The following is a 17,264-nucleotide window of genomic DNA, read 5'->3' on the forward strand; positions in this document are numbered from 1 at the left end:
TGCAAACTATCTACAAAATTTCTGTTTGTAATCCCACCATGTCTTTATATAAAGTACATTATTGCATTAAGATGCAAAAAGGATATTTTATTTCTAAGAAATTTGTATCTACTTATGTACTTTACCACATGATCTATTTCTTCATTCCTTCGTCCTGCTTAAGCTAAAACCACCTCTCCTTCTCTGTAGCACAGGTCTTACTTTCCTCTCCTATCCCAGAGCTCCAGGTTGCCTCATGCTGAGCATTGGGTCTCCTCCATTCTCTCCCAGGAGGGTCTTCTCACAGCCCGCCAGGGCCATGCAGTGCCACCCCCGAAACCCCTCTGCATCCTTCAAGACACTGCTGCCACTCCTCTGTGGCCTGCTTGTTTTCTCCCTGCACAGGATGGGCTGGCTAAAGGAACCATGGCATAGCCTCAGCACCACCTGCCTCAGCAGACAGGAGGGTTGAGCTGGCCGGGGCCTCAGGGCAGTCCCCTTCTGTGACCTTGCCTTGGTCAGCGCGGCCCCCTTTTGCCTGATGGATTTTTGTTCCTGTCTCCCACAGGTCCTTGTCCAAGCCATCAAGGAGGCAAAGGAACAGCACCCAGACATGTCCGTGACCAAGGTGGTCGTCCATCAGGAGACCGAGATTGCTGAGGACTGAGCTCAGGTCTGGCTGCTCCCAGTGGCTTCCAGGGTCCACCCCATCCCCACTGAGAGAGCTCTGGCAGGAGCCTTGGGTCTCAAGGGGCCTGTGCTAGAGGGGGGCCACACTGGGATTTGATTAAAGTCAAGACAGAGGAGGGGTGAGGGGAGAAGCTAGAGGAGCTGGTTACGTAATGGCTCCAGTTAAAGCCAGGTCCTAGTATCCTGCTGCCCCTCGGGGTGCCAGCAGTGTGGGGAGGATGAGCGCCCCCAGATGTGGATGTGGACACCTACCCACCCCCTGCAGTTCCGCTCCTCCTCCTCTGCAGGCCCTTCCCCCTCCGCTGTGTCACAGGCTCATCCACGAGTGACCGTGGCACAGCCAGAAGAGAACAAAACCAAGGGCCACTCTATCTAGAGGTGGAGAGTGGACAGGGTGGGGGAGAGGAGAATCACTGAGGCTCCAAGAGCCGAGCGGAAGGTTGGAGGTGAGGAAGCCACTTTGGGGACTAGTGACTGGAAGGGGCCACGAGCAGGCAGCCCATCCTCCCCGCGCTCAGAGCTCTGTGATGCCACTCGGGCTGTTCGGCCAACAGAAACTGGGCGGTGGGTCCTTGGCAGGCTTTAAAAATGTGCCTCTTTGTTTCCTGTAGGAACTAGCCCGCCCCGACTCCCTGCCTTCCTCCCTCCACGAGAAACCAGAGAAATGATGCCGAAGCTCACCTGCAGACTTGCAAGATGACCCTAAACCGCCAGAAAATGAGATTCCTTTTCTATTTGGAGTTTATATCAAGAGACTCTTCTAGATACTTTTGAAGACCTTTTTCTATAGGATGATACCAGAAATTATTCAACTTTTCTGTCTACAGTTTTTAGAGAATTTTTTTTTTCCCCATGGGGTGATTTGTAACCGCTTGCACCTAGCCTCTCCTCACCGATTTCCAACCCAGATATCGACAGGGTCCACAGACCCCTTCAGGGAACTTTCCAGACTCCGTCGCCCCGGTTGGAGGCCAGAGCCAGCTGGGAGAGGTCTTCCTGCTTTCCCCTCCTGCCCCTGGTTTGATGCCCTTTGGATGACAGCAGCAACTTCATGAACCAGCACTCTCAGAGCCAATAATGTGATGTTACCAGAATGTCTGGCAGGACAACTACCTGACCCACAGACCCCAGGAAAACGTTCCTGTCTGTTGAGGGTTTGGGGTGAGGCTAAGGATATAGTGGGATTTGTTTTTGTTTTTGTTTTTTGGGGTTTTCTCTCCTCTCTCTCTCTCCCCTCTTTCATTCTTCTTTGGAGCTTTTTAATGTTGAGGACCTAGGCAGTTGCTCCTGATCTCTGATACTGTGAATGTTTGAACATATCTGTGGCCTTCACCTCCCCAGCTGCCCATTTACCTCGTCAGAAGGCACGCCTCCTCCTCCCCAGCTCCCATCTCAGACCCAAACTCACAGGAAAATAGGCACTTCTGGCCAGAAGCTGTAATAACACATGTGGTGATTTAGAGAAACAAGCCGGCGAGGTGAAGTCCAGGGGGTGTGCATGTCACACGAGGGAGAGTGGAGCTTACCTCTGTCGGATCCCCCTAACAGCCAGTTGCGGGGACCACTCACTGTCTCTCGCCTGCAGTGACGGAGAATGTAGTGGGAGAGGGCTGTGTCCTGAGAACTTTGCTCCCAACGGGTGCCTGCCGAAAGACACCCTTGGAGAAGGAATTACCATTTAGGTAATTCAGCTTTCCCTCACATGGCAAGGGGTACAGGCCCCAGCTCTGCTCGGTCCCACTGACCAGCCAAGGTCTGTAAGGGTCTGTATGCTTGAGTTTGTGGTGGGCTTGGGCTTTAGTTGTTGTTTCTCTTGGTTTTGATTTTGCAAATAAGGCTAATGTCCTCAAATCCTGGTAAGCATTTGGGTTTCAGTTCAATAGGACTTCTCTCAGCTTCCGGCTTGCTTCCCACAAACAGATCTGCCTGGCAGCCTGTTAGGATCCTAATTCTAGGCTTACATGTAAACTTCATGAGTTAAGACATGAGTCACAGACATCCACTGCTGGGGTCAAGGGCAGTGAGTGAGCACAAGCCCCCACCCCGCCATAGGAGCCAGCAGCCATGTGTCTGCTGTCCCTGTGGAGTTTGCGCAGACAGACCCAGCACACTGAACAAATTCAGGTGTGCATCATTCCTTCCCTTCTCACGTAGGACTGTTCTACCAGTAGGCAGCTCCTTAGTGAAGGAGGGAAAGAGAGGGTGCTGGTAAGGGGTGGGGGCGGGTGACAGGCTTGGGGGAAGGAGCAAAGGTAAGGTCTGAAGGGGCCGGCCTGTCAGGGCAGTGCCCAAGCCAGAGCCACATTGCCAGGAAATCCACCTGAGGTCAAGCCAGCATGGACTGTGAGCTCACACACGTGCAGTGAGGGTGGGGAAGGGGAGGGTACAGATGTCCCCAGCGAGTCTCCTGGAAGGCTGTGGATGATGCTGCAGACCCAGAAGGAGACCCAGATGGAGTTCCTGGTCTCTGGCCCCGGGCTATGGTTGGCATTTGGGGAGTGAATCAATAGGTAAAGAATCTCTTTTACTCTGCCTTTCAAGTAGATAGAAATATTTTTTTAAAAGAGGAAAATGACAGTGTAGCAGCTCTTCTGGCCTGCACCTGGGAGTCTCCAGGTGCCATCAGCTCAGTGGCCAGCTCGCCTCCTCCAACTGCTGTCCAATGAGCGCGCCAGAGACCTCTCCTGCCTTTCCAAATCATGAATTTTGGCCATTGTTTGCATTTTCCCCCCCCTTTCTGCAGGCGTGTGTTTGTGTGTGTAAAGAAAAGCACACTTGTCCAGGTAGCCACGGTGCAGGGAAAGGGAAGTGACCATTTCCAGAGTCAGACGCTTAACAGTGTCTTCCTAAAGCGACTCAGACACACCACAGCAACAGCTCCTGCTGCAATTTTATTTTCGCTTGAGAAACAAAAGATCTCCCCCCAAGCCACGCAAGATCTCTGCCACCCCTCCACAAAGCTGAGGGCTCAGGGAGCCTAAATGACGGGTCCAGCAGGGTGCCTTTGCCCCATGCCCTGCGGGGATGCAGCCAGAGCTGTGACCACACACCAGCACCTCTCAGCACCCCTGGGAAATCTGCCCAGGGCTGGTGATTTTTGACATATCTCTCTCAAATGTATTATTTTGGTGACAAAAATGAAGGAGCTTTGTAAAATTTTTTAAAAATTATGAATCATATCAAGTAGTTTACATTTCTTGACAAAATAGGAACTATGGCAGCAGAATCAAATTGGCAAAACTCTTTAGATTAAATAGGCAATAATTAGGTCTGCTGTTTGGCCTTTTGTAGTAAGAAAAGTGGTTGTAGTGCTGAGATATGTATCTGGTCTTGCTTCTTGTATTGCATTTTTCAATAAACTTCAAAAAAAAAAAAAAAGGACTGAGGACTGATTAGTTGTTAAATCTGTCTCCTCCCAGTAACTTGGGGAAAATCAAACACAGGTGGGGGAGCCCTAACCCTCCCCCTCCTCTCTGCCGCCCCCGCGTCGGCCAACAGGTAGCTTTGGCACTGCCAGGGGGACTTCTGAGGTCAGACCAGGCTCAGTCCAGCTGGCGGGGGGGCTCCTGTGTGGGGAGGGGTCAGGCCTCAGTGTGGAGGCGTTGGCAGTGGTGCAGGCCTAGTAGGCAGACCCTGCACTGCTGAGGGCAGGAGGGGACTGAGTGCTGGGAGCAGGGCGCTCAGGCCCATCCCAGATGGCAGTGGATGGTCTCTGCTTCACTCTGCCCACCCTCCCTGTGGCCTGACTCCTCTGCGCACCTGGGTTCCTGTGGCCTGACCCCACCACCAGGGCAGCCTTGGAGGGAGACTAGCCAGGCTTGGAACATCTCAACCTACCTTTCAAGTCTTAGCAGCCCTCGCTCACCCCTGGGGCCATGCCAGGACAGGAGGTGCATCCTCCCTGATGGATCACCTTAGCCTGGACCTCCAACCCACCTCAGGTTCCTGCCTAAGGCCACATCTGGAGGCAGATGAAATTCCAGAGGGATGGGGGTCTCCACTCTCCACGTTCAGACAAACCCTCTCAGGCTTGCTGAACCCCTTTCCAGTGCAACTGTCACTTCCCTGCTCACACACAGGCCGGGGAGCTTCCAGCTCCAGCTTGGGGTGTGACAAGTGTCCACCAGACAGACTCCTGGTCCCATGGTCCTGTCACCAGGGTCCATGCTGCAGCCTCGCAGGCAAGCTGTCTTCCCAATCCTCAGACCTGGGCTCCCAAGTCGCCTCCACCTCCTAGCTTGGCATAGCCCCCCAAACTGAGGCGGTCCAGGCGAGGCCAGCTCCGGTGAGCACAGTCCCGAGCAGCGGGGGCTCCGAGGAGGAGCTCCCCAAGGCCCAGATCCAGAGACTTGGAATGTTCGATGCAGGAGCCAGAGGGCTGCACGGTGATGATCACGTGGCCAGTCTGGGTCCGTGTACCCCACGGTGGGGGCAGCCCCTGGCCTTTAAGCGAGTAGCTGTTGAGCAGGGCAGGCAAGGCAAGGCGAGGGTTAGCAGGCTCTGAACGCAGACTCCGCACGGATGGGACAGGTGAGGTTCCCCCACGCGGGGACAGGTCCCAGGTTTCTGGCTCTGCACAACCTATGGCTCGGGGAGTCCTGGGGCCGGGGCTGGGAAGGAGTGCACAGTCCCAGCTGGGCCCGTCGGGGGGGCGCAGGGCCTGGGCACGCAGTACCCCCTGACGGAGCCTCCTTGTCTCCAAGTCCCGGTTCTCATAGAGAAGAGTGTTGGCGCAGATGAACACGAAGAGGCCAACACCCATGATCACCGGTCCCAGGAGCCGCAGCCGCTCGTGCGGGCCGTGGGCCCGGCCGGCGCCGCGACCCTCGCGCCGCAGCTCGCTCACGGGATGTGAACTGGTGTTGGCGGCTCGGGGCCCAGGAGCCCCCGCACGGTGCGGCCAGTAGCCGGCCACTGCGATGCCCATGCCCACCAGGACCACGAGCGCCCCCAGCGCCGCGAACGCCCCCGACGGCGAGCGCAGCCGCAGCCGTGCCCGCACCCGCAGAGGCTCCGGCGGAGAGCGTGGGCGCCTGCGGCGACCGAGGCGGCGGCCCAGGCGAGAGACGCGGCCTTCGGGGCTCCTCCGCACCTCGGTGCAGTCTCCGGGACTCCCAGCCGTCATCCCGCCGTCGTCAGGGCACTCTGCAGAGAGAGGGTGCGAATGAGGCAGAGAGTGAATCGACGGGCCTGGGTTCCGAGCGCCAGGCTTGTGGTCCAAATCCGGGAGGGAAGCTCAGGTCGCCTTGCCCGGACCGCTTGGAGATCCCTGGCGGCCACCCCCGGATTTTCCCGGGCAGCGAGGCGGGGAGCCGCCCCCGCTCGGGTTTTCCGCAGCGGAGCTCGGAGCCAGGGACGCGCGGCACAAGCCCGAGTTGGCTGGGCCCGCGCGCGTAGGAAAGCGGGAAGGGGCGCGCCGGTTGCTCCCTGGCGCATCCCTGGGTTCCCGGCTCCCGGCTCGAGCAGCCCGTACCCTCTTCGGCGGCCTCGGGATGCGCGAGGCCGAGCAGCGGCGTCCCCGGCGGGGTAAGTACCGCATGGGTTCACCCCACCCCCGCACGTGGCTGCCCCGTAGTGCAGGAGGGAGGGGGCGCTCTGGGCCACTCGGGGGGCCACTGGGACGCTCGCGGGTCCCGGCTCCTCCTATGGAGGCGTACGTACCGCAGCGTGAAAGGAGGGGGTGGTCCCGACTGCAGTCCCTCCCTGTCCGCCCCCTCCTTGCAGACCACCTTGGTCACCGCTGAAGCTGCAGCAGGGAGTCTCGAGCTGGACCACGGGGGGAGACAGCTCCGATCGAGAGCAGCCTGGGGTCCGCAGGCGAGGCGGCAGCGGCGGCCTCTTCCCGGGATTTTCTCCGACTCCGCGCAGAAGGAGCCTCCCCTCCCCCAGACCATCCGCCACTCCCCCAGTGGCCGGGCGAGGAGGCTGGCAGCGGCCGGGGCCGGGCGCGGAACCTCGCCGGACAGACTCCTCCCGCGGCTCTCGGGGCGGCCCCGGCAGGGCTGTTTCTAGGTTGCCGCGTTTCCGAGTCGGGTTTCTTGGGATGAATCATCCCCCTTTCCCGCCACCCGAGGCCCCCGTGGCCCGCGTCCCGGCCAGAGCAGCGCCGCCCCGAGCAGTCGGGGCCCCCGCACAGCCCGAGCCTGCCCTCCTCGCTGCTGCCCGCGCCCAACCTGCGGCCTGAGGACTGGGTCCGGACCGGCCCGAGAAGCCGGGCGGCGCGAGGTGTGTGTGGCTCCCACAAAAGAAGGACACGTGGGAGGACACGGGCTCCCAGGACCGGGACCTAGCTGTCGAGCTTCGTCTCCCTCCCCGGGTCCCGAGACAGAGCCAAGGCCTGGGGGAGGAGGCCTTGCCACCCCTCCCGGCGCCATCCGCACCCCCAAAGATCAAAGCATGACTCTTGGCCCCCACCGCCTCGGTCCACTGCGTCCAAGTCTGGTTCCCACGGATGGAGACTCGCCCTGGAGACCGAGGGCCTGGTGGGGTCACATCACCACAGACTCCCGGGTCCCTGCTCTGGGCACTCGCATCTCTCGTCACAGCCAGCAGGCCCGTTGCCCCCTTAACCCAGAGCAGGAAGTCCTCTTCCCAGGCCAAAGCTAGAGAAGTGACCACCCCGCTCTACCCAGAACTGCGGCCACAACTCCAGAAGGGTCACCCCCGCCTCGAGTCGCTGCGGTGTCCCCGACGCGAGAGAGGCTCAAACGTGCGGAATAGAGCGGGGGTGAGGTGGAGAGGGCATGTCCAGGATAGCCCCGAAACCCTGCTGAGCGGCACCCCCAGCGCACTTAGAAACGCAAACGGCGCGCCCGACGGCCCAGGTCGAGAGCCGCTGTGCGGGGCCGAGTTCCCTATCCGAGACCCCACTCTAGCCCGGGGCAAAGGCAGGACCAGAGAACCTTCCCGTCGGGGGAGGGGATTGAGCCAAAAGTTAGGGAAAGTTGGGGGGCGGAGGTGAGTCCATGGGCCCGCATTTGCTCACCTGGCGCCGGCGCGCCCGGGCGGGTCCGGGTCGGTGTCCGCGCGCCGCGGGCCGCGCGCCGCCAGGGTCTCCCCGGAACCGCCCCCGGCCCCGCCCCGCGCCGCCCCGCCCCCGGGAGCCCCAGGGACCCCGCGACCCGGGCTGGCCTCGGCCCGGGGGCGGCCGCTCGGCTCCGAGGGGACGCCCGGGGCTCGCGTCCTGCCACCCCAAGACCCCCTCACCCTCATCGCTGGTCCTTCGCCAAGTCCCGGGGAGGCGCCCCTCGCCCACCACGGGACACACGGGCCCGGAGCCCAGGGCTCCCCGGCCCGCCCATCGGACCGACCGAACCGCCGGCGGAGCCTCCTTCCGGGCACCGGGGAGGCCACCCGAGTCCCGCCTGGCCTGGACCTCCGTATTTCTTCCCTGTGGGCCTAAGGGGTCCGTCCGCAAGGCGGCCCAGCGCGGCCTGCCCCGCACGTGGGGCGCCCGGGGCAGAGCCCACGGCATGGCGCGCAGGCCCAGGGGAAGAGGAGGCGGGGAGCGTGGGGGTTGGGGGCACCGGGCTCCCCACGTGCGCCCCCGGAGGTAGGAATGTGGCGCAAGCCGGGGGGGGGGGGGTCGGGCCGGCCGCCCAGTTTCCATGATGCGGGGGGCGGGCCAGGCGGCCGGGGGCGGTGCGGGGCTCCCCTCCGCCTCCCCAGCCCTCCCACCCGCGGCCCACCAAGGGCCCCTTGGGGGGAATTTCCGGCCTGGAATTGATTACCGCCCCTCCCCCTGCCGTCCCCGGGACCCCCGGCTCGCGCGGCGGGCGGAGCGGGGCGGTAATGAGAGCCGGCTGTGCGGGCACTTGGGGCGCGGGGCTGGGCGGAGCCGGGGCTTCGAACCCGGTGCCGGAACCGTTGATTGCTAGGGCACAGGGTGAGGGGCGTCAGTAACCTCCAGCCGCCGCGAGTCCTCGGGAGGGACCAGGCCATCCCCAGGGCCCCGATTTCTCGGGTTCCGAAGGTGAAGGCAGGGTCCCCTTGGCGCCTCTCCCTGTCGGACAGGAAGCCCCGGAGGTCCGAGACCCCCTTGGGACCCCAGCCTCGCGCCACCCGCCCCTAGTCGCCCTCTCATCCCGTGCCTGTCATCCCTGGCTACTGCCCACCTCCACCCTCACCATCTCGCCCTCACCTCTGAATTCACTCGCTCGGCGTCCCCTTCCGCCACACACACCTCCACCTCACCCCAAGCCCTGGCTCCTCCTGGGGACACCTGCACCCGACCTGCTCTGCGCCCAAAGCCAGGACAGATTTCCCTTCCTTATGGCCCCACTTCCCGGTGGCATCTGCCCCCTGTCTGCCCTCGGGCCTTGGTCTCGCTGACCCCCTCCCCTCCCCTCCCCTCCCCTTTCCTTCCCTTCCCTACCCGGTGTTGTGCCACCAACCCAGTCTCACTCCGAGGGACCCGGGTCAGCCCCTCACCCATTCCTGCACCACCAACACCACCACACACACACACCCCTCCCCCTACATCCCTACTCCTGCAGCTCCTAGGCAGGAGCTTCCATCCCATCCATCGTGTTGTTGGGGGCCCTTCACCTTCCACCCCCTCAGCAGTGCCTCCCGGGTCATGCCCCAGGCCGTCCTCATCTCTTGCACAAGGTCACCAAACATCTCTCTGCTCTGGATCCGAGCCTGCTACTCCCTGCTTAGAGCCCTCAGTAGTGTCCTAATGTTGCCCCCACTAGAGTTTAAAGTCCCCTCTTACCTCCACAGACTGGCCCTTGTCGGTAGGGTATTTGTACTTGGGGGCAGCTGAACCCGTTTCTTTTCCCGGGCCTGCTGCGCTGTGGTCTCCTGGGACACAGATGTCTGGTCACCTGTCCGCTTGCCACCTGCCACTCAGCCTTCAGATCTGAGGCTCCTCTGGGTCAGCTGGGTCCAGCCAGCTCCTCTTGCACAGGCCTGCTGTCAACCCAAGCATCCCTGTGCTCACCTCCTGGGGGTTGAGTCTGTTCTTGATTGGGTCTCCACAGGCAACCCAATGCATGGGGTCTGCCCTGCCCCTTCCTGGAAGCCCAGTGCCCATTGCAACGTCTGTTCACAGACTGGTAAAACACTGGGAACCACGCTCTGCTTTGAGAATGAAGCAAGCCTGGCACTCCACCCAGGTCTCCTACCTGAGCGGCAGGGACCCAAGTACCTAAACCACCACCTGCTGCCCTCAGGGTGTGCATCTGCCGGCAGCTGTTGCAAGCAGAGCCAGGGTTTGAACCAGGCATTTCCTTATGAGATGCGGGTGGCCCAGGCGGCTTCCCAACTGCCACACCAAATGCCCACTCCTGCCCCTGCTGCTTCATTCTGGGATGTCAGTGGTTCCCCAGCTTACAAATAAACAAACTGAGGCTTGGAGAGGCGCAAAGACCTGTTCACTGTCTCAGCCTGCCTCCTGAGCACCCTGCCGCACTGCAGACTGGCCCACTAGGTCTGCTCACTTCAGCTTTGCATGTTTCCAGCACCACGGACGGGACCTGGCTGAGGTGTCCCAGGGGTCAAGACGATGCCAAGTTGTGTCATCTCACCCCAGCCTCCTCTGCAGGGGACCAGAAAGTCCCCTCCTGAAGCGAGAGCTACCACCTGCTATGTGCATAGCTCCACCCCTGGCCCCCCAAAGCAACAGGGCCCAGAATTCATCCTCCGCTCAGCTCCCCTGAGGGAGCCCCGAGCTGGGTTTCCTGCTCAGTCCTGGCTTTGTGTCCCAGCCCTGGTGATAGAAGTGAAGGCCCAGAGAGGGGCGGCAACGTGCACAGGGCGCTGAGCCAATGAAGGGCAGCACTGAGCTTCGAGTGCCAGGTCACAGGTCCCTTCCAGGGCAGGGCCTGGGACATGCACCCCAAGGCACCACTGAGCAGAGGAGACAGGGGTGTGGGGAGCCGTGCAGTTGGGTCAGATGGCATGGGTGTGTGATGAGCACCGCTCCTCTGTTAGCAGGGCTACGAGGAGTTTCTGGCTGCGAGGCAAGGCCCGGCAGAATGTCTCTGGTCACCTCATTGCTGCCTCACCCCGTTGTATGGACACTCCGTCACCTCTCTGATGTTTCATAGAATTCTCCGGGGTGAGGGTGTTGTTTTTCTGCTAATGTGAAGTGTTCCTGTAACTGGTATAACACCTCAAATTGATCAATCATGTTATGATAAAAACATCTTTAGCGACTAAGCCTATGACACACAGCTAAAAGTACACAATAGTACAATTGAGCCCACAATGTCTCCAAACATCCTGTTATGTGCCCACCTTTGTTTTGAAGTTTACCCTAATATAAGTAATGTTTTCCTTAAGAAATGGCTTGATAATATCTTGGAACAGATGGCAATCATGGAGGTACAAAGAGTTTGTTTACCATGCGCCTGGAACTGTTACAACACATGATATGATGCATTTTGGTTTCTCACCACAGAAAGCAAAAAGTACATGGGGCATCTTCTAAAGGGAGACAAATGTGAATCCCCCCAAATAAAATAAAATGGTTTAAAACTTCTACCTTGGGCCCGGCACGGTGGCGCAAGTGGTTAAAGGTCCTCGCCTTGCACGCCCGGGATCCCATATGGGCGCCGGTTCTAATCCCGGCAGCCCCGCTTCCCTTCCAGCTCCCTGCCTGTGGCCCGGGAAAGCAGTCGAGGACGGCCCAAAGCTTTGGGAACCTGCACCCGTGTGGGAGACCCGGAAGAGGCTCCTGGCTTCGGATCGGCATAGTATCAGCCCGTTGCGCTCACTTGGGGAGTGAATCATCGGACGGAAGATCTTCCTCTCTGTCTCTCCTCTCTGTATATCTGCCTTTCCAATGAAAAAAATAATAAAATAAATCTTTAAAAAAAAAAAAGAAAAAAGAAAAACTTCTACCTTATATTGGCACTCATATTCAGGGTAAGAAACAGTTTATAAACATAAAAGGAAGTTTCTTGTAAAGGCCCTCTGTTTGTAGAGTGGCTGAGCTGCCTTGATCCCTTTCACTGCCCTTTAACAAAAGAACAGAAAACAATTGAATGAGCACTAGGTGAAGGTGATGGTAATTAATGCATGACTTGATTATAAGATTTAGCAAAGAATGCTTTTATAAAATCCTTTCATTTATGATCTTTTAATTCTGTACTCTTAATATTTTAAGCAATATTAGTTTGTGTTTAGTAAAAATTGATTTTGAATGTAAGTAAACCACTTGTCACTATGTAACCGCATGTGCTGCCAACTGTGGAGTTCCTGGCTTCAGCCGGGTGACTGCAGGTTTGAATGAGTGATGGTTTATTGAAAATGTTTTCTTTGAAGTAAAATAATATTTTTTTAGGATTGTTTTTTGTATTCTCTTAACCATGAAGTAAAAATGAAACAATTGGATATTGTGCAAAAGCTTGTGATGATTTGTGTATAAATAAAGAAGGTAGCTTTTCTGAGTTGTCCATTATGAGCATCATGTCATAGTGGTCCACGTCTTATCTCTTCTTCATATCGTCTCACCTATCCACGCATCCTTTGCAAGCTCTCGAGTCAGCCGGAGCTGGTCTCCGGCAGAGGGGCAAAGCTGGGGGTTCCCCCGCCAGTCCCAGCAAACAGAGCCAGGCCAGTTCCCACCTGCGTGCTTGGGCACTGGGACAGCTAGCATCTGGCCTAGCCACCCCTGCCGTGCAGGCCTGTCTGTCACACGTGGGAGCCCAGCTTCCCAGGTTTGCCTGTCACCCAAGGGACCATGGCAGAAAGCCAAGGTCAGAACTCAGTTTTTGCTTAAAAAAATAAATAAATAAAAAGTCTTGTTATTTAATTTGGAAGCAGAAAGAGAGAAGCACATGCAGACAGCTGCAGCAGCTGAGCCAGGACCCCAATCCAGGCTCCCATGTGGGTGGCAGGAACCCAGCCACCTGAGCCATCACCCCTGCTTTGCTGGCGTGCCTTAGCAGGAAGCAGGACTGAAGTGGCAGCCCTAGGATATTCCAGGCCCAATCCCAGCAACTGTCCATGCCAGGCTTTCCCCAAGACGCAAGATGCTACTCTGTACCCACAGGGCCACAGCGGTGAAGTCAACCCTGCCTCCGGGCACTCCACAGTGGCCATGTCACACAGGAGGGCTGTGGCACACAGTAGGACTGCAGCTTTGTGGCCTTCAGTCAGGGCCTGCCTGGCCCTTCCCCCACCGGTACAACTGGAACCTGAGGTTGCTGACTGGGTCTCTTTTTGCCCATCTCCTCTGGTCTGGCTGTTTAGGATGTCGCTGGATTAGATGGTCGCAAGTGGGTGGCTCAAGGGGGAAGGTTGACTTACTCAAGACAAGGGCATCGGGGCAGGGAGGAGAGTGGCTTCAGAAGACCACCTCCCTGAGCACCCACTCATCCCCGCCTTTGTAGCCAGGCTCAGGGGAGCGACCAGGGTGTAGGCTCATGTTCCATCACGGATGCCGTATTCCCACTGTGGCTGCAGGCCTCTCTGGACCAGCTGGAGGCCTGGCCTCTCCTAGCCCAGTGTGGCAAGACAAGCCTGTCCACAGCTTCCTCTCGGAATAGGAAACCTCAGGCCCTGTCCCCACAGCCCTCGAGGCCACACCTCTGCTGCTCGGCTCCGAACCTGCATCTCAGCAGCTCCCAGAGCCCACGGCTGCTGCTGGCCTCCTGGTCTCTGCCATCGGCTTTGGTGCCCCCATTTGGCTCAGTGTCCCATCTGAGAGACTCACACATCCCAGGTAGTTCAGAGCAGACCACATCTTTCTCTCTGTCCCGGTCAGCTGGGGACTGGACAGAGGACAGCAAATCCAAAAGCCAGGGAGGGAGGTGGCAGCTCCCCAGAAGTGGGTGATGCCTTCACAAGGCCCCAGAATAGAGCTGCTGGCTGCAGGTGCAACTGTGGGTGGTTGCTGCTAGCCACAGTCTCAGCTGTCGTGTGTGTAAGCGTGCACATACGTGTGTGTGCATATATTGTGCATTAATGTATGTGTGTATGTGGGTATGTATGTGTGTCAGTGTGTGTGTATAGGTGTGTTTGTGTGTGTGTGTTTTCTGCCAGGGCGCGAGGCTGCAGGGCACCTGTGGAATCAGCTTGCAGTATGTATAGCTAGAACCACATGATAAGATAAACCTCAACTCAAGTGGCATTGTGGACTCAGAGGTAAAGCCACCACGTGCAGCGTTAGCATCCATATGGGTACCAGTGTGTGTCCCGGCAGCTCCACTTCCCTTCCAGCTCCCTGTTTATGGCCTGGGAAAGCAGTGGAGGACGGCCCAAGCCTTGGGCCCCTGCACCTGCATGGGAGACCCGGAAGAGCTCCCGGCTTAGGTCTGGTCCAGCCTCCACCATTGCAGCCAATCTGGAGAGTGAACCAATGGATGGACCATTTCTCTGTTCCTCCTTCTCTCTGTAACTCTGCCTTTCAAATAAACAAATAAATCTAAAAAAAAACCCCAAAAAAACCCAAGAAGCTCAATGAGAAAACAGCATATTTGGGAGAACAGCGACACACATTCCTCCCCCACTGAAAATAGGAAAGCAGTGTCATTGCACATGGACACAGTGCTGCTGCAGGCTGGGGGGGGGGCTGGTAGGAGGCACCCCACTGTGAGGACAGGGACTCTTGGTAGCCACTGCATTTGGCCCTGCCCTTGCCACCACATGTCCCACAGAGGGCTCACAAGACCCTTGTCCTGAAGCACCTGCTCCATACCAGCAAAGGGACCGGGGTGTTTGAGAAGGCTTAACAGAGCTGAAGAGGCTGTGCAGGCGGCCCCGGCCATGAGGAGGGCCTGGTCCCAGTCCATCCAACCTGGCTCCTGACTCAGCCTCCCTCTACCATGCTCCCCTGCCCGCTTTGCCCCTCCCCGCCCCCTACTCCCACTACCAGGTGTGACATGCAGACCAGGATTGAAGCTGAAGGTGAATGAGGCCGGGCAACTGCAGAGCCAGAGCGAACTCTTGTAGAACCAGGGGAGGGTGGCCGGCTTGTTCCTTCCCAATGCTCAGGGGGATCCAGGCACTGCCTTGGTCCTGGTGTGCCCACTGGTGGCAATCCCTTCATCTGGTCTGCAAATCAGCCAGGGAAGTGGCCTGGGGCCCTTGACCTAGCTGGCTCCTCCCTGCCACCAGGGCTCTCCACAGAATGGTCACTTGGCTGCACCTAGCCTCAAGGTGCGGGGAGGTAACTAGGGTGGCAGATAGGGGGCCCTCGTGTGGTGGGTACCAGCAGAATGCGGCACCTCTGCTTGGGCACAGACCATACTGTGCCAGCAAGGTCACAAACCCTGTTGCACTGGAGAGTTGCCGGTGCAGGGTCCCAAGGCTTTGGGCTGTCCTCGGCTGCTTTCCCAGGCCACAAGCAGGGAGCTGGATGGGAAGTGGAACAGCTGGGATGCAAATTGGCACCCATATGGGACCCTGGCACATGCAATGTGAGGACTCTAACCACTAGGCTACCATTCTGGGCCCCCTACTCCAGCTCTTACTGGTGGATGCTACAGCCCAGCCCCTCCTGGCTCATCCCCAGACCCAGCTCTCATGAGGTGCGGTGGGTGGTAAGACCCAGCCCAGCCTGTCCGACACCTACTCTGGCTTTTGTATTAGTGGGTGCTAGAGCCTAGCCCAGTCTGGCACACCCTAGACCCGGTCCACACCCATGCTGAGAGATACTGCAGCCGTGTCCAGCCTGGTCCACCACCCCTCCCAGGAGAGTTGTCATGCTCACCAGTGCAAACCGTAGCCCAGCAGTGGCACTCCCGTAGGTCCCCAACAAGTCCTGCTCCCAGCCACAGATCTTGTGTGTGCTGGTGGTTGCCCTAACCCAGCCTGGCTTGGCCCATCCCCCATCTTGGCCTTTGCCATTGGTTGCTGCAGCCTGGCCTGGTCTGGCCTGCCCCTAGTCTCAGCTCTCCCTGGTGGGTGCTGTGGCCTAGCTCTGTCCAGTCTGCCCCATCCCAGGTTCTCACGCAAACGAGCACAGAAGCCTAGCCCAGCATGGCCCACGTCCCATCCTGACTCCCAACATGCCAGTGTGTGTTACGAGTTGGCCTGGCCTTGCCCAGTCTGCCCCCACATCCAACCCACACACCTGCCAGCAGAGAGAACAGCCCTGCCTGCCCTGGCCCACACCCAGCCCGAAGCCTTGTACTCACCAGCGGGAGCTTAGTAGGGGAGTTCCCCAGGTTGCCCCACCAGGTCCACTCCCAGATCTGGATCTCTGCATGTCAGTGAGTGCTAAGGCCCTGCCCAGCATGTGCCACTCCCTGGTCTTGGCAGAGGCCAAGAGTGCTGGTGGACGCTGCATCCTGGCCAGTCTCCCACATGCAATTCTTGGGTGCCCCTGTGGGTGCTGCAGCTTGAGCCAACCCAGCCAACTCTGAACCTCGGTTCCCACAAGTGTTGATGAGTTCTGTGGTCATGCCTAGCTTGGTCTTCACCACCCCTCCAGCTCTCACACAAACCAGTGGGAATCGCAGCCCCACAGAGACAAGCCCATGAATCCCCCCAGAATCTACCCCTATACCCAATTCTCTCATGTGCTAGTTAGTATCATGGCCCAGTCTAACCTGGCCCACCCCCCGCCACAATCTCATGGGTACTATGACCCATTCTTGCCAGGCTGGCACCCTAGCCCTAGCTTTCATGTGTGCTAGCAGGCTCTGACAGATGCCAACTAACCCAGCCCAGGTCTTCCATGTGGGAGGTGTCCTGCCTGACCCAGACGTGTCCTCTGGCTTCTCCACCTCCAAGGCACCCAGTCTCAGCCCCTTGCTTACTGTAAGTGCAGTGGCCGGTCCGTGGAAGTGCTGCAGAAGTCAGCGTGGCCCAGCTCTGGCCATTGCAGCCTTTGGGGAGTGAACCAGCAGATGGAAGACCTATCTCTATGTCTGCCTGGTTCTCTCTGTAATTCTGCCTTTCACATAAGCAAATCTAAAAAAAAAAAAAAAGTGAGGCTTTTCAAGCTGTCAGTCCCTGTTGCTGTAGCTTTCTTTGTTACACAGATCAAGCATGTGGGCACGACCATGCCGCCCTGGGCGCTGAGGCTGCACAGTGTGAAGGATTCTTTAGACTTTTCTCTTTCTGCCAATCCGAAGCCAGGAGCTTCTTCTGAGCCTCCGAGGAGGGTGCAGGGTCCCAAGGCTTTGGGCTGTCCTCGACTGCTTTCCCAGGCCACAAGCAGGGAGCTGGATGGGAAGTGGAGCTGCCGGGATTAGAACCGGCACCCATATGGGATCCCGGGCGTGCAAGGCGAGGACTTTAACTACTACGCTATTGTGCCAGGCCCCAGCAAGGTATTGATTTGGGCCTGGTTCTTGCACTGAACCCAGCAGATCAGAACAACACAGTGCAGTCCCAGTGGATGAACTTTTGTTCCTTATAGGGGGATCTGTAATCAATTAGCCAATCCAGTCAGCTCTCTGCCTCCCTTCTGTGGGCTCTGTGCCTCGTGAGGCATGTTGTTGGTAAATGCTGTCAGAACCTGCTGTGCTGCTGGGGTTGCCTGATTCAAAGATCTTATGTTGGTTTTCTCTTTTTGAACTTTATTGATTTATTTTATAAGAAAAGCAGATTTACAGGGAGAAGGAGAGACAGAGTAAAAGATCTCCCATCTGTTGGTTCACTCCCCAAGTGGCCACAACAGTCAGTCAGCTGATCCG

At 58.2% G+C, this 17,264-nt stretch overlaps 2 protein-coding genes across 5 annotated transcripts in view; one reads left to right on the forward strand and one right to left on the reverse strand.

Annotated features, from left to right (window-relative positions):
* The window catches only part of EPB41 (erythrocyte membrane protein band 4.1), a 177,976-nt gene extending 173,929 nt beyond the window's left edge, over positions 1–4,047 (forward strand). For all 4 annotated transcript variants that reach the window (XM_040974057.1, XM_040974059.1, XM_040974060.1 and 1 more), the window contains 2 exons: positions 548–652; positions 1,281–4,047. In XM_040974057.1, the coding sequence (XP_040829991.1) occupies positions 548–646 (99 nt within the window). In that variant the 3' untranslated portion in view covers positions 647–652; positions 1,281–4,047. The remainder of the gene's footprint in view (positions 1–547; positions 653–1,280) is intronic.
* Positions 4,048–4,870: 823 nt separating this feature from the next.
* On the reverse strand, positions 4,871–5,794 carry TMEM200B (transmembrane protein 200B). Its single transcript, XM_040974372.1, has one exon. The coding sequence runs from the start codon at positions 5,792–5,794 to the stop codon at positions 4,871–4,873; it is 924 nt and encodes a 307-aa protein (XP_040830306.1).
* Between the last annotated feature and the right edge of the window lie 11,470 nt (positions 5,795–17,264).

The sequence above is a fragment of the Ochotona curzoniae genome, unplaced genomic scaffold, assembly GCF_017591425.1.
Source record: "Ochotona curzoniae isolate NIBS_2020 unplaced genomic scaffold, NIBS_Ocur_1.0 contig_2404, whole genome shotgun sequence".
In the NCBI taxonomy this organism is placed as follows: Eukaryota; Metazoa; Chordata; class Mammalia; order Lagomorpha; family Ochotonidae; genus Ochotona; species Ochotona curzoniae.

Coding starts and splice junctions, on each gene's coding strand:
- TMEM200B (XM_040974372.1), bottom strand. CDS start 5,794: ATGACGGCTGGGAGTCCCGGAGACTGCACCGAGGTGCGGAGGAGCCCC.